Raw genomic sequence first — 26,351 nt, 5'->3', positions numbered from 1 at the left:
AAATTCACTAAAGGGGTTTAACAATAATAGACTTGAATATGCAGAAGAAAGAACCAGCCATTTAAAGACAGACTAACAGAGATTATGCAATCCAAAGAACAGAGAGAAAATTTTCCAAATTTGATGAAACACATTAACCTACACATGCAAGAAGTCCAATGAACTCCAAGTTGAAAAAATACAAAATACAAATCCATTATAGTAAAAATGCTAAAAGACAAAGAAATGGGAAACCCAATTAGATTAAAGGTTGCCCAGAAGGCAGTACGACAGCATATCCAAAGTGCCGAAGGTAAAGCGTCAGCCCAGTCTTACAGTCGGCGAAACCGTCTTTCCAAAAAGAAGACAAAATAGACATCCCAGAGTTTTTCAAAACAAAAAATTCTTTGCTAGCAAATCTGCCTTACAAGAAATACTAAAAAAAATTCTTCAGGCTGAAAGCAAGTGACTCCAGATTAAATTTCAGAACACAAAAAAGCAAAGAGCATCAGTAAAGGTAATTTTATAATTATGAAACACAGTATAAAAGCATTTTTTTCTTTCCTGATTTAAAATTATATAAATCCATATCAATATAATCACGTCATCAGTTTATAACATATAGAAAAGCAATGTATTTGACAATAACAGCATAGAGGTAGCGAATGGGGGCACAGCTATATGGGAATAAGAAAACGACCCCAGATGAAAATATACATCCATGCAAAAAGTTGTACACAAATGATCACAGCATCATCATTCATCATAGGCAAAAAGTGGAAACAACCCAGATGTCCATCAACTGATGAATGGTAAATCAGTATGTTAAATCCACACAATGGAACTCTATGTGGTAACAAAAGAAATGAAGTCTTGGCCGGGCGCGGTGGCTCACGCCTGTAATCCCAGCACTTTGGGAGGCCGAGGCAGGTGGATCAATAGGTCAGGAGATCAAGACCACCCTGGCCAACACGGTGAAACCTCATCTCTACTAAAAATTCAAAAAATTAGCCAGGTGTGGTAGCACGTGCTTGTAGTTCCAGCTACTCAGGAGGCTGAGGCAGGAGAATCACTTGAACCTGGGAGGCGGAAGCTGCAGGGAGTGAGCCGAGATTGCAACACTGTACTCTAGCCTGGGTGACAGAACAAGGAAACTCTGTCTCAAAAAAAAAAAAAAACAAAACAAACAAACAAACAAAAATGCAGTCTTGATAAGTGCTGTAACTATGAACCTGGAAAAACAGTATTCTACATGAAAGAAGCCAGGCACACGTGACCATATGGTTCCGTTTACGCAAAACATGCAGAAGAGGCAAATCTACAGACAAAGATGATGATTACCCAGGGCTGGGGGAGGGAGGAGACTGGGGTGGTGACTGCAGAAGAGTATGGGACTTCTTTCTGAGGTGAGGAAAATGTTGTAAAATTGACTATGATGATGGTTGCCCAATGCTGTGAAGACACCAGAGCACAGTCCTGGCTCATAAAATGAGCGTGATGAGAATACAGAAAACAAAACAGAACCAACTCTCAGGACTGAAGCTGGTGATGTTAGCAGCACCTGCAGGCAACCTGCACACACGCAGTTGGCCCCACCCTTCCCATCTCTGCTCAGGTCAGACGTTCTAGATGAAGAGGCTTCATAAAAAGACAGAAGAGGTCAAGCGGAGATGCTTCCCCAACTAATTCTCACTTAAGTGAAAGGGTCATTCATTCAGCAAATATGTGTTGGCACTTGTCATGTGCTGGGCAATGTTTCAGGTTCTAGGCAAATAGTGAACAAAGTAGACATCCATCTGGCTTAAAGTGTAACGTGGAGGCAGACATTACACGAATCCCGTAAACAGACAAAATCCCACCAATAAGTCTGCAATGATAAACTATGCTTTATGATGAATGGGGTCAGCTAGAGACAAAAATCTGACCAGTGTGGAGCCTATCCATGGCATTTACAACCACAGAAGTAGATGAGACCATATCTCCAGGGCAAATGCAGAATGAAACAAGAAGGCAGTCCAGTAAAAGACCCGGGAAAGGAAACTAGGTCAGCAAAGAGGTTAAGATAGCAAAGGAAAGAGGTAGGAGGAAAATCAGAAAGAGGTGAGGTCCCAGAAACTACAGGACAAGCAGCACTGAGAGTGCCATAGGGTCAGCGAGAGCAGCGCCTGAAAGTGTCTGCTATGCTCAAATGCTGAGCTCACCCGGAGTGAGCTGGCGAAGTGTGGCAGCAGAAGCCAGGCGCAAGTGGAAGGCAGGGCACTGACGGGACAGCAAGGCCACGAGGGCAGAGTGGGTAGGCTGGGGGCAAAATCAGGGCGCAGGTCAAAGTGGGGTGGGTGTACGTCTGGGGCGTGTTTCAATACTGAGAGATGGGTCCCCTGTCTGTCCCGCTCTGGCTGGGTCCCGTAACTCTTGTTGATGCTGCAGTCCAGTATACGGTTTTCAATAATGCAAACTTTTTTTTAAAAAGCCAAGATATTCATGTTTCCTTCAGTTCATACATGCTGTCTGGATGTCTCTGAGCTACTGGCAGTTTTTCTTCAACAGTTCCAGATATCCAGGCAGCAACATTCACACAAGAAAACTCTGATGAAGACTATTTGTATTTTAAGGATTAGGGGAAAGAATGTAAACTTCAGATCCCCAAAGCCTTTCGTCCCATCACTTTTCATTCTCACATTGCTCAGGGGATGTCAACCTTATGGAGTTTCTGAAAAAGGGGTTTTCAAAATTAAAACCTACAGAAAACAAATATACCACAGTTTCCAAATGTTGCCATTCCTAAATTTTTACCAGGTTTCCTTTCAAACGCAGAACTGATTAAAATCAGAGGTGTGTTCACTTCCTCCATGGAAGAGGCCCCGTGACTTCCTGTTTCAGACATGCCATGATCACCACAAAGAACCAGCAAATTGGGTAAAGCCATATCTCTCTCCTGTAAGGCAAAGGAAAAATATTTCAACTGCGCTCAGAATGAAGAGAGCACATTATCTTAGGAAGACAATTTTAGGTTTTAGCTTTACTTTATAGAGCTATAGCTCTTTCTCAATGAAATTTTTCTCAATGAGGTTTTTTTCCTATGAGCTCATAGCCAGATCACAGGGTCACAGTCAAATAATGTCACAAATGAAGTTCACAAAATTGTAGGCGGCTCATGGAACACAGCAGGTTGCATTTTGCCCTCTGATGGCAAAGGGTTTGTATCTGGTTTGCCTTTGCCACTGCCAAGTTGTGAGACTCTGGACACATGATACTCTGTGCCTTAGTCGCCTCATCTGTCAAATGGAGACACAGATGGAATCTCTTTCACAGGACTGCTGTGAGAAGACAACACATAGCACAAGGCAAGAGCTCTGAGCCACACGGGGGGCACCCACCAGGCTTCTCTGCCCCTGAGGCTCCAGCCACACAGCTTTTGCTGCTCTGGGACATGCCAGGCAGGCTGTGCCTGAGCCTCGCTGCTGCTCCGCTTGGAACACCCCTGCAGAGACCACATGGTTTGCCCCTCCCTCCCTTCAAGTTTCCACTCACCCTGCACACGTCCTCAGGGAATACTTCTCTCAACAAGGTGTTGAAAGCCCCTCCTCCTGCCCTCCGCGTTTCCACAGCACCCATCACTTCCTCACATACTTATTCACTCATGCTTCTCGCTCGTCTCTCCTGGCTATAAAGTGAGCTTTACGAGGGATTATCGAGTGTTTCACTGACGCATTCAAATGCGTGGATGGAAAGAGTGATTCCGAAGGCATTCAGGAGATACTAGTCAAATGAATGCGTACATAGGTAGGGAAGAGCCCTGCTCTTCTGCAGCGCTGCTGGGAAGACAGAGTCAGTGCAATGGACCCCGAGGTGGTGCTGCACGTGGCACGGGGCCCCTGGCTGGCAGAGTGATGGTGGATGTTCACGCAGGCTCCGCTGAATTCATAATAGTTTTATTTATTTATTTATTTTTGAGACGGAGTTTCGCTCTTGTTACCCAGGCTGGAGTGCAATGGCGCGATCTTGGCTCACCGCAACCTCCGCCTCCTGGGTTCAGGCAATTCTCCTGCCTCAGCCTCCTGAGCAGCTGGGATTACAGGCATGCGCCACCATGCCCAGCTGATTTTTTGTATTTTTAGTAGAGACGGGGTTTCACCATGTTGACCTGGATGGTCTCGATCTTTTGACCTCGTGATCCACCCACCTCGGCCTCCCAAAGTGCTGGGATTACAGGCTTGAGCCACCACGCCCAGCCCAATAGTTGTATTTATTCTAGGAAATATCCAAGCGAAACTACATCACCACACAATTCACGACAGCAAGCTCACCTTTGACAGCAGCGAGGTGTGGATCTTCATCAGCACGCTGTCCATCTCGCTCAGCTTTCGCCCAATCAGGGGGCTGTTGGGCCCTGAAATGTGGCCAATGTGGTCCAGCCCCAGGTAATGGAGGATTAACATGTCCCAATCTCCTCTTTTTAATACTTTATCCAAATGCCTCGTGACATTATTATCCACCTTTGAAGGGGAAACACACGTATAAACAGCTCACCTAATTTCCCTGGATCTTCATTCCCTGGAGAAAAGGCAACAGTTATCTTAAAATCTAGGGGTTTATTCCGATAACAGGATTTGGGGGAGGTGAAAGACAACAAAATCTAGGTCATTAAAAATAAATAAATAGGCTGGACACAGCAGTTCACGCCTGTCATCTCAACCCTGAGGAGGCTGAAGTGGGAAGACTGCTTGTGGCCAAGAGTTCAGGACCAGCCTGGGCAACATAGCAAGACCCCATCTCTGTAACAAATAAATGAACATTAGCATGAGATTAAACATTTGCTAGCATTGTTTTTATGTTTCTAGGCTACGGATCAAATATATTATACAGGTAATTTAAATGAGCAAGGGTTGTTCTGACAAAAATACTTCTCTGTGGAGTCACTGCTTAATGGGCGTAACTAAAGGTGAGCAAATGGGCAAGTTAAATAGATCGTAAGTTGTCCTGAGGTAACCAAGGGTAAAGGGCAGTGAACTAAAGATATCACAGTGCCCACAGCTAAAGTAACCAGCAGGATGGTGAAGCTGAGGGTATCTGCATGTGTCTTATGAGAAGGCAGTTCTTGGAGAGAGAGACACAGCATTTAATGATCACATTTACTTCTGAAATAAACATGTCACAGAGATGAGATTAGCGGTTGATCAGCCCCAGACAGAGATGTCAGTCTGGTGAGCCCTGACCCCTCAGCTAGCTCACCTCCTTCACACTAAAAAAATCTGCTGTGAAGAGAAGTGTTTCTTAATGATGCCACATATATTGGGAAAACTCAGTCATTACTGTAAAGTAACTGCTGGAAAGAGCCCGGCTTTGGAATAGGACATCAATGTAAGCAGAACTGCAGATGCTCCATAAGGCCCAGCCAACTAGGAGGTGAGCCCAGCCAGTCCCCGCCAGGCAGATGTGCTGGTGTGCTCCAGGGTCTGCTTTCTAACATGCAGGTCTAATCTTTGTTGGAAAAGCCCCTCAGGACCAGGCCCCACCCAGTCCACCACCTGCCCTCAGGGCACGATGAGGCTCTACTGTAGCAGAACCAACAGGCTGTGCAGTCCTACAGCTGTGCCATGTGCAGGTGCTACCAGCCTGCTCTACTCACCTGGGGAGTGCCCACTCACCCATCACAACTCAGCTCAGGAGGCCCCTTGGCTGTGTTGCCCTTCCTGATCCTCTCTGCCCCTCAGTGGCACTCAGCTGTTCTAAGCTTTGGGTTACATAAAACTCTGCTCACACCTGCTTCAGGTTTGTATCTGTGGGTTGTTAACTGATTATGCGAGTGAATAATTTTTATAATTGCCTGTAGTGCTCCCAATAAATGAATAAAACCACATACAAAATAGTATCCTCTCTCACTAAGTAATGGTGACGCCAGGCTCTATCTAGTATGATATTCCAGCATGATAAAACTGACCTCTGTGTAATCTGACACGAAAAATGAGGTTGTTCCGTCATATTCTGCAAAATGCTTTGGGAATAATTTAACCCAGGTTTCATCTCCATAAAAGATGATTCTCTTCCCAGCTGCTTTTGCTTGTCTTATCACACTGTCTTCCAGCAGCGCAGGAGAATTGAGGTTCCTGATGACATCAACAAAGCCAGGGAGGCTCCCTGTCATCAAGGCCTGCAGTAAGAAAATGCAAGGATTAGACCACCGAATCCAAAACTGGAGCATGAGAAGGGCACTCAAGATTTTCTTTTTTTTTGAGACAGGATCTCTCTCTGTTGCCCAGGCTGGAGTGCAGGCCTGCAATCGTGGATCACTGCAGCCTCGAACTCCTGGGCTCAAGCGATCCTCCCACCTCGGCCTCCCAAGTAGCTGGGACTACAGGTGTGTGCCACCATATCCAGCTTTTTTTTTTTTTTGGTAGACACGGGGTCTCACTATGTTGCCCAGGCTGCTCTGAATATCATTTTATGGATAAAATAGGTAAGCATAAAGCTAGGGTATCCGTAGTACTGGTGGCTGGGTCAATGTTAGGACAGTAATTAGGGTTAAGTAGGGAAAGTGGCACATTGATTCAGATAAAAAACAGTAAACTCAATAATAAAGATAACCACATTAAAGGACACTCATGGCTCACAGTAATCTTTGCAGCTGATAAGAGGATAAAGGAGGCAGCTAAGGGTAGCGAGACAACAGCAACAGCCAGAGAAGCAGCTCTGGGCTCGTGACCTAGCTGAGGCAAAGTGAGGTATATGTTAGAAACATGAACCTGGGTATTCAAAGCCTCTGCCAGGTTCCCAATTAAGACTCAAATCTTCTCCATGTGACAAGCAAAGTCTGAACGACGCCTAACAATCAAGCAATTCCATTGCCTACCTTGGAGTGGAAAACCAGGATGAAAGCAGTCCTAAGCCGTTAACTTTCAGCAATTTGCAAAGTGAACCGGGCCAGGGAGGCCAGTGGGATAATCTCTTCTGCTCCCACCTCCAAAGATGCATCGTATTTTCTGGGAGGGATGGTGGGTGACATGTCCTTATACCCTTCTGATAATAGAACTGAGTCAAGAATCTCCCTGATTTTAGTATAGAGGCCATAGTAATGCGTAAAGGATCTCTATGATTTAGAGTTATACAACCACCCTAGCACTGGCATCCTGGAACCTGTGCAACGAAAATCAACAGGAAGTTGGATAATGCCAGCAGGTGAAACAATTTACCAAGAAATTTTTCACAGTAAATAAATGCAAGCATGAATTATCCAGACTTCTGGAATGCCACAGTGAAGAGCTCGGCAAAATCTCTCCCCCAGGAGCAATAATAAAACTGGATAAACTGTCAAAAGCAACCATTTTAGAACTTTGGAAATTCACCAAAATTACAGAACAGATTGAGAAGTCCTTATTTAAGAAAAAAAAAACGGAATCTCAGTAAGAACAGCAAGTGCCCATGGTGTTTCCACACAGGGCGGCTTCCACCTCCCTCCTTCCCAGCTCCATGCTGCAGCAGCCACTGAAAAGCCCCAAGTGCCCATGGTGTTTCCATACAGGGGCTCCCTGTCCAGCCCCATGTCCAGGGAGGTCACAAAAACACAATAGGTGTGTTGAAGCACAACCTCTGGCCAATCACTGGCTGACCGCTAAGCTATGCAAAGCCAAGGCCAGCACTCAGGAAGACAGGCTTAAAAATAAAAACAAGAATTTAACAACCAAAAGAACCAAAAGGCCTAAGTCAAAACATTAGTTGCTGCATGCTCCCGGGGAGACAGACTGCAGATTTAGTTTAAGAAGTCACTATGCAAACAACCAAAATAACCCTAACAGCCACCACCATTCCTACAGTGGGGTCAGAATCAACCTAAGATGCAGTTTGCCTGGATATAAACATTTGCTAAATACTGTACACACAAAAATGTAGTTGTATAAAAACTGTATCTCAATAAAGTTATTTTTTAAAATGTGAGCCTCTCTCACCCCAAAATTCTACTCCTTAAAAGGCAGCCAATTACTCTTCAGGACTAACCTTTTAGATTCTTGTGTGTGTGTGTGTGTGTGTGTGTGTGTGTGTAACCGCAAACATATGAAGGTACACATTTTTATGGTAGCCAACTATACAAATTATTCTCAAACTTTTTCAATTAGTAACATATCAGGAACCTCTTTACCCAGGAAAAATACAAGTATTTTATCTTTTTTCCAAACAGCTACCAAGTATTCCAGTGTGTGGTTGTACAATAACATATTTAGCCATGACCATTTTATTGGGTTTTTATTTTAAACAGCTTCCTATGGAAGTGCCACTTGAGCTGAGACTGGAAGGTTGAAAAGTTGCGGAGGTGAGGTGGGACTTTCCAGGGGAAAACACCCACAAACTGCACAGGCCCCAGGCAAAAAAGAGAGCAGCAGCACCCCTGAGGAACTGAGCTGCTTGAGACCCGTGTGGCTGAAGGGCAAGGTAACACGGAAAGTGGCCCATACGAGGATTAAGAGGTAAACGGGAACGAGGCCGCACAGCGCCTTGAGGCACAAGTGACGGCCTGTGTTCAAACCCAGCAGAGCATAAACTACTGAAGGGTTTTAAGGAGCAGCGTAGTAGAGTCTGGTTTGTGTCCAGGTGAGGTTTGGGCAAGAAAGGTTCTAGGGCATTTTTAATAGTTCAGGTTGGATCCCACAGCAGCCCGGACGACGGCGGTGGCAGTGGAGATGCTGGCTCGGTCAACTTGTATTCACACCCACAGTATTTCAAGAGCACCTGTTCGCCTCATTTTGTGTGCAGGGTAGAGATCATCAATCTTTACATTTTTATAATATGATAAACAAAAACTGGCTTATGGATTGTTCTGTTTGCCCTGCGCTGATTACTAAAAAAGAATCTTGGTTGGGAGTGGTGGCTCACGCCTGTAATCCCAGCACTTTGGGAGGCTGAGGTGGGCAGATCACCTAAGGTCGGGAGTTCAAGACCAGCCTGACAAACACGGAGAAGCCCCGTCTCTACTAAAAATACAAAATTAGCTGGGCATGGTGGCGCATGTGCCTGTAATCCCAGCTACTCGGGAGGCTGAGGCAGGAGAATCGCTTGAACCCAGGAGGTGGAGGTTGCGGTGAGCCAAGATGGCACCACTGCACTCCAGCCTGGGCAACAAGAGCGAAACTCCGTCAGTAAAAAAAAAAAGAATCTCTGTATACGTGTATTGGTCATTCTGCTTTCTTCCTTGGTGGATTCCATTATATACTCAGCCCAGTTTCCATAGGACTGTCCCTCCTTGATCTGAACCTCTTTATACATCATGGGCTTAACATCTTGTATGTCATGTTCACTGTCAATAATTTTTTCAGTTTATCATGTTGGACTTTGTTTACAACATCTTGACAATATCAATATAAAAGTTTTCTGTTTTCATTCCTTCTTTTGAAGCTTTTACAAGGCAGCTCCCTTGTCCTCACACTAGCTTGGTTTCTCACTGATATTTTTAAAGACGGTAGGAACTACTTGGCACTCCCTCATCCCAGAAAGCATGCAGGCAGCAATTGGGCTGTACTCACAGCCCCAGGAAATTTAAGGGAAAGCTCAGGTCTGTCAATCAATGTCAGCCATCATAATGACTAGAAAGTCCTTGAAGAAGGAGAAGGCATTCAACAATGAGTGACACGACTTTGAAACAAAGCTGCTGCAGGGTCTTGGCAAGTGAAAGCACACTGGGGATTTCAGGGTTGGCATCTGGTTATAAATGCATCAACACCAGCAGATGCTCTGAGCCTTTCTCGGACTGGAAGCCAGGCAGGGGACACTCCTCAACCACCACTGCCCAACCTACCAAACTCCAGGGCTGTACAATCTTAACTCCAATGAGGGCAGATTTCTGTTCTAGCTCCTCCCTGATGGGGAATAAGGAGAAAGAATCCTCAAAGGACTGAAAATGAAACAAAACTCTGGGGTGAGGCTCCCCAGCAAAGGTGAAATGAAACCAGTAAGCTGGAGACGGAGGCCCTAAGAACCAGTGCCGACATGCTGGACTGAATAGAACCTGGAGCCTGCACAATCACTTACGCATTTTCTTAAACCTGCCTGTTAAATCTTAAATAAATAAATAAATAAGGGAGAAAAGGGCTCCTTCCACACTTCCAATAGAGCAGATAAAGAAATCGGTGTCCCTGAATATCAGGGGCCTGGATATCTTCCAGATTCCCAGGGCTAGTTTCGGCAGAACGGAGGAAACTCTGGGTGCTGTGATCAAAAGCACCTGCCTGTCCCCTTCATTCTCTCTCACCTCTCCCTCCATTCCTGCCCGAGCAGTTGTCGCTGTCTGAAACAATCCTGATTGATTCATACTTTACCTGCTTTCTATCCCTCCAATTAGAAAGTAAGCTCCATGAGGACAATGCTGTCTTGTTCTTCACTGCACCCCTCCTGTCTAGAACACTGTGTGGCACATAATAGACGTTCAATAAATACTGCTGAATGAAGGTCACATCACATTTAAATGTGGCAGGCAAAGTAAATTCCAGGAAAAAGTCAGTGAGCCATAGGGCACTGCGCTTCCTTCAGGCTCAGACTGCTTTCACTCAGTGACTATTTCCTGAGCACCTACCAATGCAGCTGCCCCCAAGCCTGAAATCAGTCCGTAGCTCCTTCTCACCAGATAATAAGGTGTCACATGATCAACCACACAGCTAAGGCTCAGTGAGAGACTTTATGCCACACTCACATGCAATACACTCACACACACACTTCAAGCCCCCTGCTTCTTTCTGCCCCCACCTTTATTCATCCTTCGCGTCTCAGTTGGAATGCAATTTCCTCAGCCAGGCTTTCTCACCCCCTAATCTAACCCCACCACTCAGCACTGAACATCACGTCCTGTTCTTTTCCACCACACACTGACCACAACTGCACATTTTCATATGCTCTTTTGTTTAGTGACCGTATGTCTCACTAAAGGCTAAAAGCTCCATGAAGGCAGAGATACTGCTTTTTCCCAGTTTTTTTTTTTTAAAGACGAGGTTTCACCGTGTTGGTCAGGCTGGTCTTGAACTCCCGACCTCAGGTGATCCGCCCGCCTTGGCCTCCAAAGTGCTTGAACTACAGGCGTGAGCCACCGCGCCCGGCCTCCCCAATTGTATACTCATTAAAATCTCAGCACACAGTAGTTGTTCAAAAGTTTTTAATCCAATCCATGAAGACTTACTTTTTTATTTACCAATGGTTCTTGGGAAAAGCATTATGTACTTCAAAGCTACTGTCACTAGGTTGGACACCTGAAGGATACGGTGGAAACAGTCATAATTCTTTAGGCCAGATCACACTGATTTGATCATTAGTACACTGGTGAACAATTTTGGAGAAGTCACATTTAACTTACCTGAGTTTGCTTTCCTATCTGTAAAGTTTAGAGACTGAACTAGATAAACTCTAAAGGTTCCTTCCAAGATTATAAATGACCCAGTGGCAATTAAAGAAGAAAGGTTACTAAGAATGTTATCTCTTGGGGTAGGTTAGCCTGGATGATCTTGCTCTAAATCTTTTATACTTCCCATGAAGCATGAGTTTTGGCTACTTCATAAGGGGCACAAATCATGGGTCTCAGTTCCGTCCTGTGTGAGGCTCTTTCAGCATTCTATATAGCTGAAAGCACCAGCCAGATGATAGCACCAAATTTCCACCTTCTTAAAATTGCAACTCCAAGCAAAAGACTACAGAGGCCCCCAATAAATCTTCAAATGAGCCAAACCATGATTCATAAAACATTAAGGCAAACTTACCTTGATTCGAGGCATAGTAACTGTAGGTGGCTTTGCTTCAGCCACAAAACTGTGAGATGCTCCTTTTTCCACAAGATAAGTTGTGTAGGGCATAAATTTCACACCCTTTGACCCAAACACAAAATCATCTCTCAAGGCATCTATCAGAACAATAACAACTTTACTGAAGAGAGGTGGTGGGAGCGTGGTCCAGTTAGAACTGGCTCCTAAGTGAAAGAAAAGAAGGACATTGAACTTTAAACTGTCCTTAGCATTCAAGCACCTTCACAATCTAGCTTCTACCTACATGTCCAGCACAAATCCTGCCCTATCTACATAACCCAACCCAAAAGGAGGCGACCTGTACTTGGTAGGCTGTGCTAGGGGACAGGGCGGGGGTTAACAGGAGTAATCTTAGGGACCCGCAGTAGTAAGCAGTGAATTATCCTTCGTATGGTGAGAAGTACTGGGGCAAGGGAGTCCCCAAATAAGGGTCCTGGAATGGGACATTTAAGGAGCTAGACCTGAAAAGCAGAGCTGCAGGTACGGGATGGCTGGGCGTTTACACGGTCAGTGGCTGGTGGTGTGTGCACGCCGTCCAGAGCAGGGCGCCTTTACTTGCTGAGTGTGGCTGGGTAGGTGAAGACTAGGGAAAACATCTTGGAGGAATGTAAGAGAACCAAACCCGAGGGGATCGGCAGGGGTCTTATCTGCTGTGTGCTAGGGGGCAAAATCGGCGCCCGAGGCAGGGAGTGACCCAAAGGCTGCTCAGGAAAGGGTCGGGGGCTCTTGACGAGTAGAGCTGGAGGCTGGATGGACACAGCTTACTTTGTGATCAGGAAGGAAGGTCGAAGTGGGGCCAGTAGCAGTAGCTGCCACAAAGTTGTAGGAATACAGAAAAGAGACGCTGGAGTAGTTAATAGGAAGGAAAGGAGGGAGGGACGGAGGGGAGAAGAGGAAGAGAGAGGAGAGAGGGGAGAGGGGAGAGGGGAGAGGAGAGAGGGGAGGCGGGGAGGCAGGGAGAGAGAGAAAGAGAGAAAAGAAAGAAAAAGAAAAGAGAAAAGAAAGAATTTCTGGGGATGGGGACCATAATGGAAGAGACCACAGGGGAACTCTAAGAAGAAATCCGGCAGCAAGGCTCAGAAAAAGAATAAAAGGGTCTTCTAGGGGAAGTTAGGGTCGGGGAGCGGAGACGCCCGGCAGGGGTCCGTACCAGCCGAGGGTTCGGGCGCTGGGGGCTCTGCTCCGTGTTCGGTCCCGGCAGAGGAACGAACGGGAGCCGGGAAGAATCCCCGAAGGAAAACCGCGATCCCGAGCACCTCGATCGCTACACAACAGGCTGCGAACGTCCCGGCGCCGAGCCGCATCGTGCACACGCCGGGCGGGCTGCGACGCAGACCCCACTTGAAGCCTCCCGCTGCAGCAGCCGCGCTTCCGGGTCCAGGGACCCGCCTCCGAGCGAGAGCGCCAGCCCCGAACTTCGCGGCCAGCCACAGTGGCGTCACTTCCTGTGCGTCAAGGCGGAGTCGCGCCGGAAGTACGCGCAGCGGCGGCACTTCCGGGGCTCTGGGGCCGCCTTCCTGCAGACTCCGCGACGGGCGCCGCCCACCGCGAGGAACAAGGTTTTAAAATTTTTTAATTGAAAAACCTTCTTTTAATCGACACATTGTAACGGCACATATTTATGAGTACAATTTGATGTTCATAAACATATATGTCGTCTAATTATCGAACCAGGGGAGCTTGTCCTAATACCTCACTGTTGCAGTCACCTGCAGTGCGTGAGAACACCAGAATTCGTCCTCCTGACGGTTACTTCGTGCCTCCGACCAACCTCTCCCAGCCCCCGCTTCCTTCCCCACAGTCTACTCCCTGTTTCTCTGTCAACTGAAAAACAAAATTCACGCCGGGCGCAGTGCCTCACGCCTTAATCCCAGCACTTTGGGAGGCCGAGGCGGGCAGATCACGAGTCAGGAGTTTGAGACCAGCCTGGCCAACATGGTGAAACTCCGTCTCTACTAAAAATGCAAAAAATTAGCCGGGCGTGGTGACGCGTACCTGTAGTTTCAGCTACTCGGGAGGCTGAGGAAGGAGAATCGCTTGAACCCGGGAGGCAGAGGTTGCAGTGAGCCGAGATCGCGCCATTGCACTGCAGCATGGGTAACAGAGTGAAACTCCGTCTCAAAAACAAAAAACAAAAGTCAACCCAATACCTCAGACAACTGGTAGATCTCTCTTTTTTTTTTTTTTTTTTTTTTTTTTTTTGAGACGGAGTTTCGCTCTTGTTACCCAGGCTGGAGTGCAATGGCGCGATCTCGGCTCACCGCAACCTCCACCTCCTGGGCTCAGGCAATTCTCCTGCCTCAGCCTCCTGAGTAGCTGGGATTACAGGCACGTGCCACCATGCCCAGCTAATTTTTTGTATTTTTAGTAGAGACGGGGTTTCAGCATGTTGACCAGGATGGTCTCGATCTCTCGACCTCGTGATCCACCCGCCTCGGCCTCCCAAAGTGCTGGGATTACAGGCTTGAGCCACCGCACCCGGCCTGGTAGATCTCTTAATGATTAACTCTGTTTTCTTTCTTTCTTTTTTTTTGGGGGGGGGACGGAGTTTCGCTCTTGTTACCCAGGCTGGAGTGCAATGGCGCGATCTCGGCTCACCGCAACCTCCGCCTCCCGGGTTCAGGCAACTCTCCTGCCTCAGCCTCCTGAGTAGCTGGGATTACAGGCATGCGCCACCATGCCCAGCTAATTTTTTGTATTTTTAGTAGAGACGGGGTTTCACCATGTTGACCAGGATGGTCTCGATCTCTTGACCTCATGATCCACCCGCCTCAGCCTCCCCAAGTGCTGGGATTACCGGTTTGAGCTACGGCGCCCGGCCGATTAACTCTGTTTTAAAGATTCCACCTGAGTGAGAGGTATGTGTCTTTCTCTGTCTTATTTTGCTTACATGATCTCCTCAGGTTTATCCATGCTGTGACAAATGATAGGATTTCATTCTTTCATTAGGACTGAATAGTACTCCATTGTGTATATATATACACCCCATTTTCGTTATCTGTTGTGAAAGGAAAGTCTTGGGATCCCAAAATTACTAAGCTAAGGGAGAAGTCAAGCTGGGAACTGCTCAAGACAAACCTGCCTCCCATTCTATTCAAAGTCATCCCTCTGCTCACTGAGATAAATGCATATTCTGATAGCTTTTTTTGGAGAGGCTTATCAGAAACTCAAAGAATGCGACCATTTGTCTCTCACCTACCTGTGACCTGGAAACCCCTTCCATGCTCCTATTTGTCCCCACCTTTCTGGACAGAACCAATATCCTTTTTTTTTTTTTTTTGAGATGGAGTCTCACTCTGTCGCCCAGGCTGGAGTGCGATCTCAGCTCACTGCAACCTCTGCCTTCCCAGGTTCAAGCAATTTTCCTGCCTCAGCCTCCTGAGTAGTTGGGATTACAGGCATCTGCCACCACACTGATTTTTGTATTTTTAGTAGAGGTAGGGTTTCACCATGTTGATCAAGCTGGTCTCAAAATCCTGACCTCTTGACCTGCCTGCCTCGGCCTCCCAAAGTGCTGGGATTACAGGTACAAGCCACCGCGCCTGGCCTGTCCTCGCATGTATGATTGATGTCTCATGTCTGCCTAAAATATATAAAACCAAGCTGTGCCTCGACCACCTTGGGCGCACATCGTCAGGACATCCTTAGGCTGTGTCACAGGCAGGCGTCCTTTGGCAAATAAGCCTCCTAAAATGATTGAGACTTGTCATTTTTCTCAATTGACATTTGGTGAGTACTGGGGTACCCAGCCTACAGCAGCTCACCTAGTGGTCCTTGGTACTGGCTTGGGCACCTTATTGCCTAAACTGATAGGTTAATTGCTGAAGTCTGGGACCTGGTTCCTCCAGGAATCCCTCATCTTCCAGTGTTTTTCAGGTGGGGGTCTGATGTTTATTTGCTGTTAAAATAACTCCTTTTTTGGGAGTTTCCATTCGCTTCCATCAAGGAAGGCAAGCCTGCCTGCTTCTGCATCTGTAGAGAGTGATCTTCAGCTTGGGCCCTATCACTAGGTAAGAAAACTGGTTTGGGATTTTTTTCTTGCAAATTCTTTGTTTTTGTTTTGAGATGGAGTTTCGCTCTTGTTACCCAGGCTGGAGTGCAATGGCGTGATCTCGGCTCACTGCAACCTCCGCCTCCTGGGTTCAGGCAATTCTCCTGCCTCAGCCTCCTGAGTAGCTGGGATTACAGGCACACGCCACCATACCCAGCTAGTTTTTTTGTGTTTTTTTTTTAGTAGAGACGGGGTTTCACCATGTTGACCGGGGTGGTCTGCATATCTCTTGACTTCGTGATCCACCCACCTCAGCCTCCCAAAGTGCTGGGATTACAGGTGTGAGCCACTGCACCCGGCCTGCAAATTCTTTTTAAATGACTAAAGATAGTGTCTTGGACCGTCCGGACGGGTAGGCACGTCTGCCCGGGGGTCTCTCGACCTGCAAGAGGGTCCCAATACCTGGAAGAGGGAGTGCGCCTGAGAAAATAATAAAGACAGAGAGAGAGAAAGCGAGGCGTCTGGAGGGCTGATAGGCTGTGCCTAAACAGCAAATTTTATTTTTCAAATGCCAGGAATAAATACACTTTCTTGGCTCTGGTTTACGTCATAGCAAGAGGAATGTAAATGTATGCCTCACATGGCCTATACAATAGAGAAATCAGATACACAATGGTTGCAAGAGGAAATGCAAATGTATACCTTACATGGCCTATACAATTGAGAAGTCAGATACACAATCAGTGGTTGTAAAAAGTAACAGAATTTCCTGTAATCACAAAGCTTGTTTGCATCCAGACATTATTCCTCCTGGCTGCAGGTATCTCCGGTTTGATCTTGTTTTAGAACTGAGATGTGAAAAGTTTTTTGGTTTTGCTCATCAGAATATCCTTTAACCGGATTCTCCTTTGTCTACTCCTAACTCAACTTAACTCAATTTCCCCATTCAGGAATCTCTGAGTCAGGAATCAAAGCCATCCCTTATGGTGGCATTTGCTTTGCAAATATCGACAGTTAAACCATTAGGCAGTCAGGTAAGTAAAGAAAAGGTTAAAACTTATTCTTAAAAGAGTCATAAAAAAGGTTAAAAAGCAGGAACTGGTTGCTGGTAGGGGGTCACTCGGTCTAGCAGCAACGCATAGTTTTAGGCCCAAACGATATTGTGGCTGATGATATTGTGGCTGATATTAGAAACTGATCAATCATCTTTCGGTTCCTATATTCCGGATAGCTCGACTGCCTCCAGTAGGAAACTGTGTTTGGGATCAAACTCACCGTATAGTGAGACTCACGCCTTTTAGGGGTCTCACACGGGAGCGTTCCCCACAATTCCCTCTTTTTTTGTTTTTAAATGCAGCTCAAAAAGTTTGAGCTGAAGGTGCTGGAGGGAGGAGAACACAAGGCGGAAGAGGAACGGCAAGAGAATGATGAGTACAAGGAGAAAACCTCCAATGTCAATTAAGGTAGAAAGGGAAGGTAAATGAAAACCACGAGTCCAAGAGGACAACGTGTCCACAATGTCGCGGGCAATAGTGGCATCCTGCGGCAGCTGTCTTCGAGAAAAGTCAATAGCATGAATTTGACGCTGTAAGTGAAAAATGTCTAAAGACAGATTGTTGTGACTCCAAATGCCTTGTAGATGGGCACGGACCAGAGGCCAGTCCCATTCTGAGTCATTATAAGGAGCACTAGTAACACAAATGGAATTATAATCAGCATGACAACGGAAACGAAGACGAGACTGAAGATTATGAACCTTGTCACCTAAAACAGTAACAGTTTGTTCTAAAGCATTAAGCTTAGCCTCCAATTTAGAATCAATATCAATTTGAGTACCCAAAGAAACAGAAACATTATGGGCTAGATGGTTAACAAATGTGGCAGCTTGAATACTGTGAGCTAAACTTACAGCTGCTGTGGCAGCCGTGGCCACAACACTAACAATAGTCAAAATACTAGCAATCAGAATACCCAGAAAACGTTTAGGGCGGACAATTAATTCGCGGATGTCATGTAAAATTTGCAGGCTATATTCATCATACCAGGGGCCAGAAACATTAACAGGAAGCATAACATAAGGGGGTTGATGAACAACGAGAATAGTATGGGTAGGAAAAATAGAGGAATCAATGCAGTTGGTAAGAGTGCAAGAAGGGCAAGAAATATGATAGTGACCAGAAGAGACAGAAATGTTAATATGACCATAAAGTAAGGCGTAAGGAGAAGCAACACAGGCTTGAACATAATGTTGGGAGTGAGAAGGGTAAGAAACACTGCGGGTACCGGCCTTCCAATAACTAGGGGTAAGAGCAGTAAAAAGACGCCAGAGAGACGTATATGTGCGGCCAGAGGAGGTAGAAAAAACAGGAGTGGCCCAGCCGCCGGGGGACTGGTACCGGTCAAAGGAGGTAGAGAGCGGCGCAGGGAGAGACCAATCATAAAGAGTAAAACCACTAGAAAGGGTATAGGTAAGGGCAGTGCGTTGTTTAGGGTAGCAGAGTTTCCAGGGGGGAGAGGGGTCAAAAGAGGAGTTAACAGCATGACAGCGAGAGCGGGGAATAGACGGGAAATCAGGAGAGGAAGAATTCCATGACTCTTTGATACCAAGATAGGTGAGAAGCCAGTCCCTAGCATAGAAAGAGGTTTCGCCCTTAAGGAGGGCAGAAGGGCCTTCAAATGTGGTGAGATGCTTCATTCCTAATTCAAAGCAAAAGGGACCATTAGTAGAGGGGAGAATAGGTAAGAAGGGAATGCGAATATTGAGAGCAAGTTGGTCCCATATCTTCGACGCATAAAAACACATAGGGGGAGAAGCAGCTTGGGCAAAATAGGAGTAATTGGCAGTTTGAGGGGTAATATGAGTGGAGGAAGGGAAGCCAAAAAGAGAAGTATCATTCAAATAAACAGGAAAAGCAGGGTCAGTCCAGGTAACAGGACGGAGGATAGGAGGGTCTGGGACATAAGCCCAAAGGATTTGAGAAGAATCAGCAGAGTGAGCATGGGAGGGGGAAACCTGGCAGGACAATATGGCCATCATGGCAATAAACATGACTGCAGGGGAATGGGAGTGTCCTTGTTCAAGAACAAGCTGGGTCGCTTCGGCAGTCAGACGGCGAAGTTGAGACCAGGTCGGCAGGGCACTGCCGTGGAGCAGTGTGCAGACTCGTTGTGCCTGTCGCAGGCGGCGGCGTCTCCGGTGGGGTGGCGATGTCAGTGTCAGGCTACGAAATCGAGGAATCAGGGTGTTTGCTCTGCCGTCGAACTGGTCCATGCTTGACAAGACGTTCAGGTACCCAAATTGGCGAGGCAGCAGACCTGGGAAAAACACAAACATGTCCTCGTCCCCAGATGAGGACTGGATCTGGTCCATGCCATTGGTTAGCTAAAGGATCTTTCCACAAGACCTCAGCTGTAGCCTTATCCTGAGGGTGCCAGAAACGGTCGGCAGCGGAGAAGCCATTAGCATCCAAAGTTAAGAAATTTAGGACATATAAGGCATGACGCAACCAGTTGTGAGGCGTCTTATGAATAAAGTGAAGGGTGCTGCCCTGTTTGAGCTTGTGTAGTAAAGTTTTGAGGACAGCATGGGAGCATTCCACAACGCCCTGACCCTGAGGATTAAAGGGAATGCCAGTGCGATGACAAATCTGAAACTGAGAACAAAAGTTAGCAAAACCTTTGCTGGTATAGGCAGGACCGTTATCAGTCTTTAAAATCTTGGGGGGTCCTATAATAGAGAAAACTTGTAAACAGTGAGAAATAACATCCTTCACAGCTTCACCTGTATGAGCAGAGGCCACAACAAAATGAGAATAGGTGTCAATGGTAACATGCACATATTGTAATTTACCAAAGGGTGCAAAATGAGTGACATCCATTTGATAAATATGGCCTGCCTGCAAGCCTCGAGGATTAACCCCGTGATGTTGGGTAACAGGCAGGTGAGGCAAACAAGCCGTACAGGTTTTAACAATTTGTCGAGCCTGCTCTCTGGTTATCTTAAATTGCAAACGAAGGCTGCGCGCACTTTGGTGATGCAGCGCATGAGAAGCCTCGGCCTGTTGGATAGGAGATAAAACAGGGAAAACATGTTGAGTAAGTTGATCAGCAAATGAATTACCCTCAGTCAGGGGGCCAGGCAGGGTAGAGTGAGCCCTGATATGTCCTATAAAGAAAGGATGAAAACGTTTTCTCACCGCTTGCTGCAAGGGAAGGAGGAGATGAATTATTGGAGAGGAGTCTGAAAAGGAAAGAGGAGCAGTTTCTAAATTTTGTATCAAATTAACCACATACTGACTGTCAGAATAGATATTTAAGGGCGTATCCCAATTTTCTAAAACATACTGGACTGCTAGTAACTCCACACGCTGTGCCGAATGTTCATTTGTCTGGAAGGAAAATGGCTGTTTGTTGACCGTTCCAGCTGCAATCCCAGAAGAGGAACCATCAGTAAAGGCTAAAGAAGCAGAAGGCAAGGGCGATTTAACGCAGGTTTGTGGAAAGATAAGAGAGCACTGTGAATAAAATTGTAGTAGTTTATCAGCAGGATAATGACATAAAATTTGTCCTGAAAAACCTGCAAAAGCAATTTGCCAAGAGTCAGAAAACTGCCACAGCCACTGCTGTTGGGCATTAGTATATGGAACAACAATTTTCAAAGGATCAGTGCCAAACAAAGTTAAGGCACGTTGCCTGCCCTTAGCAACCAACGTAGCCACCAGGTCAAAGTAAGGGGAAAGGACTTTACCACGACTGGCTGGAAGATGGATCCATTCCAAAATCCCTTGTTGCCAAAAAACTCCAGTAGGGGTGTAAGCAGTGCGAAGAATGCAGTAACACCATGGCATATTGTCTTTAATTCTGTTCAATTTTTGTTGACGGAGGGCGTCATGCACAAGTTGCAGAGCCTGTTTAGCAGGATCCGATAACGATCTAGGAGAGGTTGGTTTGGAAGGACCCTTTAACATATCAAAGAGGGGCTTAAGTTGACCTGTTGTAAGTTTTAAACTAGGGCGAATCCAGTTAATATCACCCAAAAACTTTTGGAAATCATGTAAAGTCTTAAGATTACCTGTGGACAAAAGTGGAGTTTTAAAGGAGACCTGGTTAGACTCAATGAGTCTTCCAAGATAATGGTAAGGAGTAACAGTTTGAACCTTGTCTGGAGCAATGATAAGATTAGCTCTATTAAGACAATATTTTAGGAGTTCATATGCCTGAAATAAAAGAGACTGCGAAGGGGCAGCCAGCAATAAATCATCCATATAATGCAATAGCAGAGCATCAGGAAAGTCCTGACGTACTGGGTAAATGGCCTTGGCAACATAGGATTGACATAAAGTAGGACTATTTGCCATTCCCTGTGGGAGAACGACCCATTCATATCTATCATAAGGCCTCTCAAAATTGGTAGATGGAATGCTAAAGGCAAAACGTTTGCAATCAGCCGGAGCCAAAGGAATGGTGAAAAAGCAGTCTTTTAAATCAATAACTATAAGATGCCACTCCTGCGGCACAACAACAGGAGAGGGCAAGCCTGGTTGTAGCGGCCCCATAATTTCCATGGTTTCATTAACTTTCCTTAAGTCCTGTAATAGTCTCCATTTACCAGAACGTTTTTTAATGACAAAAATAGGAGAATTCCAGGGACTGTTGGTAGGCCGAATATGACCCGCATCAAGCTGTTCCCGAACCAACTTGCGGGCGGCAGAAATCTTTGAGACAAGGACCATTGCTCTACCCAAACTGGGGAATCAGACTTCCAGCAAATAGGATCAGCCTGGGCATCGGGAGAATTAGTGGCCCTTAGGAAAAATACCCTAAACCTCGTTTGTCATTATTTTGGAGAAGGAGAAATAGGCTCCGGTACTCCCTGTAAATTTTTACCTAAGTCTTTTCCTTCTTGGTAATCTTGTCTTTTCATAATCTGCCAAGCAAAATTTCCAATATTAAGTTTTGCTTCCATTGCTTCTAAAACATCTCGACCCCACAAATTAAACAGGAGTCCTGGAAGGATATAAGGACGAAAATATCCCTCATGTCCCTAAGCATCAGTCCACTTTAATAAATTAGTAGATTGTTCAGGATTATTACTCATTCCAATTCCTTGTAAAGAAGTCATAGAAGGGGAGGAAGGCCACTGTAAAGGCCAGTGATTAGATGAAATAACAGAAATATCAACTCTAGCATCTAGCAGACCCTTAAAAGGCTTGCTAGCAATCCATATAGTCAATTCAGGGCGAGTCAGTAATAGACTGCACCCAATAAGCGTGATTTGAGGATCCAAAAGCGGAGCAACCTCGAGTCTCAGTGGAAAGGGGTTTGCCTATAGAGGTATTCACAGGTATGACAAGAAGCTGCACTATAGGCTTATCAGGAGTTAGAGTAAATATTCCACGAGGTGCCCAAACAATAACTTTAATTTTTCTAAAAGACTAGATTTACTGAGGACTTGAACCAACAACCTTATAGTTGCAGGCCTCACACTTTAATGAGCTAACAAGTCGCTTGGTTTACAAAGTTAGAAAGCTTTCCTTAAATTGTATTTTGGATGCAAATTTGGCCACCTGAGGCGGTGTAGCTTGCCTGAGACCTGAGGGGGCGGGGCTTGCAGTCGGCAGAGAAAGGAAAAAAAAAATGTCAGTTTAAAACTGAGCTAGCAGTTTCTGGGCCTTTGGCCCCGCTGCGAGTACCCCCGCCCCAATCATGCGGAGGCAAAGCTTCTGTGGTCAAATTTTCTAAGAGCGAAACAGAAGGACAAACACATTCACAAAGCTTTCTCCAAACAGCGTCAATACGACAGTTTGAGGCAGATCATTACCTGGAAAGCGAAATTGATTAATCTTTTCTCCATTAAGTCCCCAAGCTTTTTCATCCGAACTTTCACCTTCAGGGATCCAGGAACACAATTCACGAACAATTTGCAAAAATTTCTGTACATGACTAAACTTTACATCACGACCTCTAGTCTTAATCATAAAATGTATAAACAACTTATATTCCTTAGACTCTAAATGCCCCATGTTTTACTCCAGCCTGAAAACTTGAAAATCAACACTTGTATATACACGATTAAGAAAACAACTCAAAAACTTAACTGCTGCAGCCTCACTCCTTAATTGATGTGCGTCACTGTAATCCCTCGTGTCCAGGCCCCGCGTCGTGGTCGCCAAATGTCTTGGACCGTCCGGACGGGTAGGCACGTCTGCCCGGGGGTCTCTCGACCTGCAAGAGGGTCCCAATACCTGGAAGAGGGAGTGCGCCTGAGAAAATAATAAAGACAGAGAGAGAGAAAGCGAGGCGTCTGGAGGGCTGATAGGCTGTGCCTAAACAGCAAATTTTATTTTTCAAATGCCAGGAATAAATACACTTTCTTGGCTCTGGTTTACGTCATAGCAAGAGGAATGTAAATGTATGCCTCACATGGCCTATACAATAGAGAAATCAGATACACAATGGTTGCAAGAGGAAATGCAAATGTATACCTTACATGGCCTATACAATTGAGAAATCAGATACACAATCAGTGGTTGTAAAAAGTAACAGAATTTCCTGTAATCACAAAGCTTGTTTGCATCCAGACATTATTCCTCCTGGCTGCAGGTATCTCCGGTTTGATCTTGTTTTAGAACTGAGATGTGAAAAGTTTTTTGGTTTTGCTCATCAGAATATCCTTTAACCGGATTCTCCTTTGTCTACTCCTAACTCAACTTAACTCAATTTCCCCATTCAGGAATCTCTGAGTCAGGAATCAAAGCCATCCCTTATGGTGGCATTTGCTTTGCAAATATCGACAGTTAAACCATTAGGCAGTCAGGTAAGTAAAGAAAAGGTTAAAACTTATTCTTAAAAGAGTCATAAAAAAGGTTAAAAAGCAGGAACTGGTTGCTGGTAGGGGGTCACTCGGTCTAGCAGCAACGCATAGTTTTAGGCCCAAACGATATTGTGGCTGATGATATTGTGGCTGATATTAGAAACTGATCAATCATCTTTCGGTTCCTATATTCCGGATAGCTCGACTGCCTCCAGTAGGAAACTGTGTTTGGGATCAAACTCACCGTATAGTGAGACTCACGCCTTTTAGGGGTCTCACACGGGAGCGTTCCCCACAAGATAGCATTAACAACCAGCTGGTGTTAATTTCTGCTTACACTTAGAGCGTTCAGAAACCATGTAATTTGTGTGATCATTGTTAGTTTTGCTTACCTGTTCTGCTGTTTGTTTCTGTCTTGTTGGGTTTTTTTCTTTTTCTTTTTTTTTTTTTTTTTTTGTATGTTTTGGTCCTTTCCCTTATCAGATCTGACCAACTCCAAACCCTCTAGCGCAAGAGCATGGAATCTTCCCCTCTGAAGAAATGAGAGCACCCAACTTGTTCCCCTCAGCCTTTCCGGGCATTCTCAGACAACTGAGAATCACATGAGGGTGTCTGGGAGGAATGCTTCTTAAGACATGCAGCGGCTCTAAATAGGTTTCCCCCTCAGAAGAACATACTTAGGGTCTAATCTCAGCTGGCAGGTGCATATAAAGAGCTGACCCCTCCTGCACCTTCAGCCTCTGACCCTGTGCCAGGTGGTTGCTACACAGATGGATTGAACCAGTTCAGGGGATAATAGCCCTGAAAAGCTAGGTCTGCAAGCAACACATTTTGGGTCCCACACACATTCCGACTTGGCCAAATCTGAAGGGGAACTCTAAATTATGGTAACAAGGCCTCTGAAGCGGCTAAATACCCCACCCTCTACCCCACACACAAAAAGGGTGGTATGGTTGGGGGAGGAAAATGACCAGCAAAAGGAAAAAAAAAAGAGAAAAGATTTTGACTTTGACTATTAAGGGGCTTTATTTACATAACAAGGCCGGCCACCTTTTTGCCAGTCAGACCAAATTGAAAGAGCAGTGGTTATACTTCTGAAATAACAGCATTTTGTCCTAGCCAAAATATGGTAATGAGATTTAAAAATATTTGTTTAAAGGCGCTCAATGGTTAAGTTAGCTTAATTAAAGGCTAGCATACAAGATCTATGTGTGTATGCATGCATGTGTTCATATTTGTATTTAGAAAGTTTTCATGTTTTTGTTTTCTGTTTGTTTTTCTCTCCTAGGACCTTGTCTTTTTTTTGAGCAAAAGTTTTTTTTTTTCTCAGTTGACTGAATTCTGTTTTCACTTGATTTTTTGACTAAAATAGTTATTGTAACAGGCTACTCTTGGGTTTTTAAGGAAGAATGTAATTTAGACACACAGAAATGTCTTTGTTAAAAAAAAAAATTAAATGCACTATAAAAGCATCATGTTCTAACCTCAAAATAATTCTCCCTTTCTCTGGAGACCCAGGACTCAGTGTGGGCTCTGCCCAGAGCTCTGAGATCCAGTTAAAAAACATGTAGTCCCTATCTAAATAAAATCGGTCTCCTTATACAATCCTATGATAGATTTCTATACTTTATGTTTGATTTGGCTCAAAGAAAAATAAAACCATCTCTCTCTAGCACCAGCAGACTTTTTCTCTATATACTGAAGCAGGAGCAGCCGCAAGAAACAGATCTCTCGAACACCGAACTGGGAAGTAAGAGCGAGGCTTTATGTTTTGTCTAAATGGCCAGGCTCACCTAACAAAGAGAAGCTCTGCCTTTATATAGGCTTATGATGGTGTGAGTCTGAAGTCCCAGCTATCCCGGAGCCTGAGGCAGGAGAATCACTTGAACCCAGGAGGTAGAGGTTGCAGTGAGCTGAGATCATGCCACTGCACTCCAGCCTGTGCAACAGAGTGAGACTCTATCAAAAAAAAAAAAAGTTTTATGTGAAATTTCTTCTGTGGAACAAAGTTCCATCAAAGCCAATTAAAACAAAAGCCTATGTGAAAAACAATTATTCTTTCTGCACTTTATACAAATAATCTAGCCAAGTATACTAAAGCAAATGAGTGATACCATGATTTATCCTTAGTAAAAATTATATTTCAAAAACTATAGTACACCTGTTGTTAGATTCTAGTCTTACCTAATGTTTTTCAATTTTTATCATTTTCTACAGCTTGAGCACTTTCTTTATCCAATCTCATTGATGGACATTTAGATTTATTCCTTTGCTATTGTGAATAGTGCTGCAATGAACATACACATGTATGTATCTTTATAATAGAACAATGTATAAGCCTTTAGGTAGATACCAAGTTATGAGATTGCTGGGTCAAATGTTATTTTCTGCCTCTAGGTCTCTGAGGAATCACCACACTATCTTCCACAGTGGTTGAACTAATTTACAATCCCACCAACTGTGTAAGAGCATTTCTTTTTCTCCACAAACTTGCCAGCATCTGCTGTGTTGTGACTTTTTAACAATAACCATTCTGACTGGTATGAGATGATATCTCATTGTGGTTTTGATTTACATTTCTCTGTTTTGTTTTCTTTTGTTTTTTACAATTGAAGTCTCACTCTGTTGCCTAGGCTGGAGTGCAGTGGCACAATCTCAGCTCACTGCAGTTGCCACCTCCCAAGTTCACGTGATTCTTCTTCTGCCTTAGCCTTGCAATCTCAGTTCACTGCAATCTCCATCTCCCAAGTTCAAGTGATTCTTCTGCCTCAGCCTTCCAAGTAGCTGGGATTACAAG

General features: G+C 45.1%; 1 protein-coding gene across 1 annotated transcript in view; it reads right to left on the bottom strand.

The window, feature by feature from the left end:
* The window catches only part of PIGG (phosphatidylinositol glycan anchor biosynthesis class G (EMM blood group)), a 44,225-nt gene extending 31,048 nt beyond the window's left edge, over positions 1 to 13,177 (bottom strand). Inside the window, 5 exon segments of the mRNA XM_039468273.2 lie at positions 2,773 to 2,914; positions 4,287 to 4,475; positions 5,921 to 6,130; positions 11,709 to 11,914; positions 12,901 to 13,177. Of these exon segments, the coding sequence (XP_039324207.2) occupies positions 2,773 to 2,914; positions 4,287 to 4,475; positions 5,921 to 6,130; positions 11,709 to 11,914; positions 12,901 to 13,054 (901 nt within the window). The 5' untranslated portion in view covers positions 13,055 to 13,177.
* Between the last annotated feature and the right edge of the window lie 13,174 nt (positions 13,178 to 26,351).

This window comes from Saimiri boliviensis, chromosome 3 (genome assembly GCF_048565385.1).
Source record: "Saimiri boliviensis isolate mSaiBol1 chromosome 3, mSaiBol1.pri, whole genome shotgun sequence".
NCBI classification, from domain to species: Eukaryota; Metazoa; Chordata; class Mammalia; order Primates; family Cebidae; genus Saimiri; species Saimiri boliviensis.
Note: the sequence above shows the minus strand (reverse complement) of the source record. Positions and strands in the feature narration are given on the sequence as shown.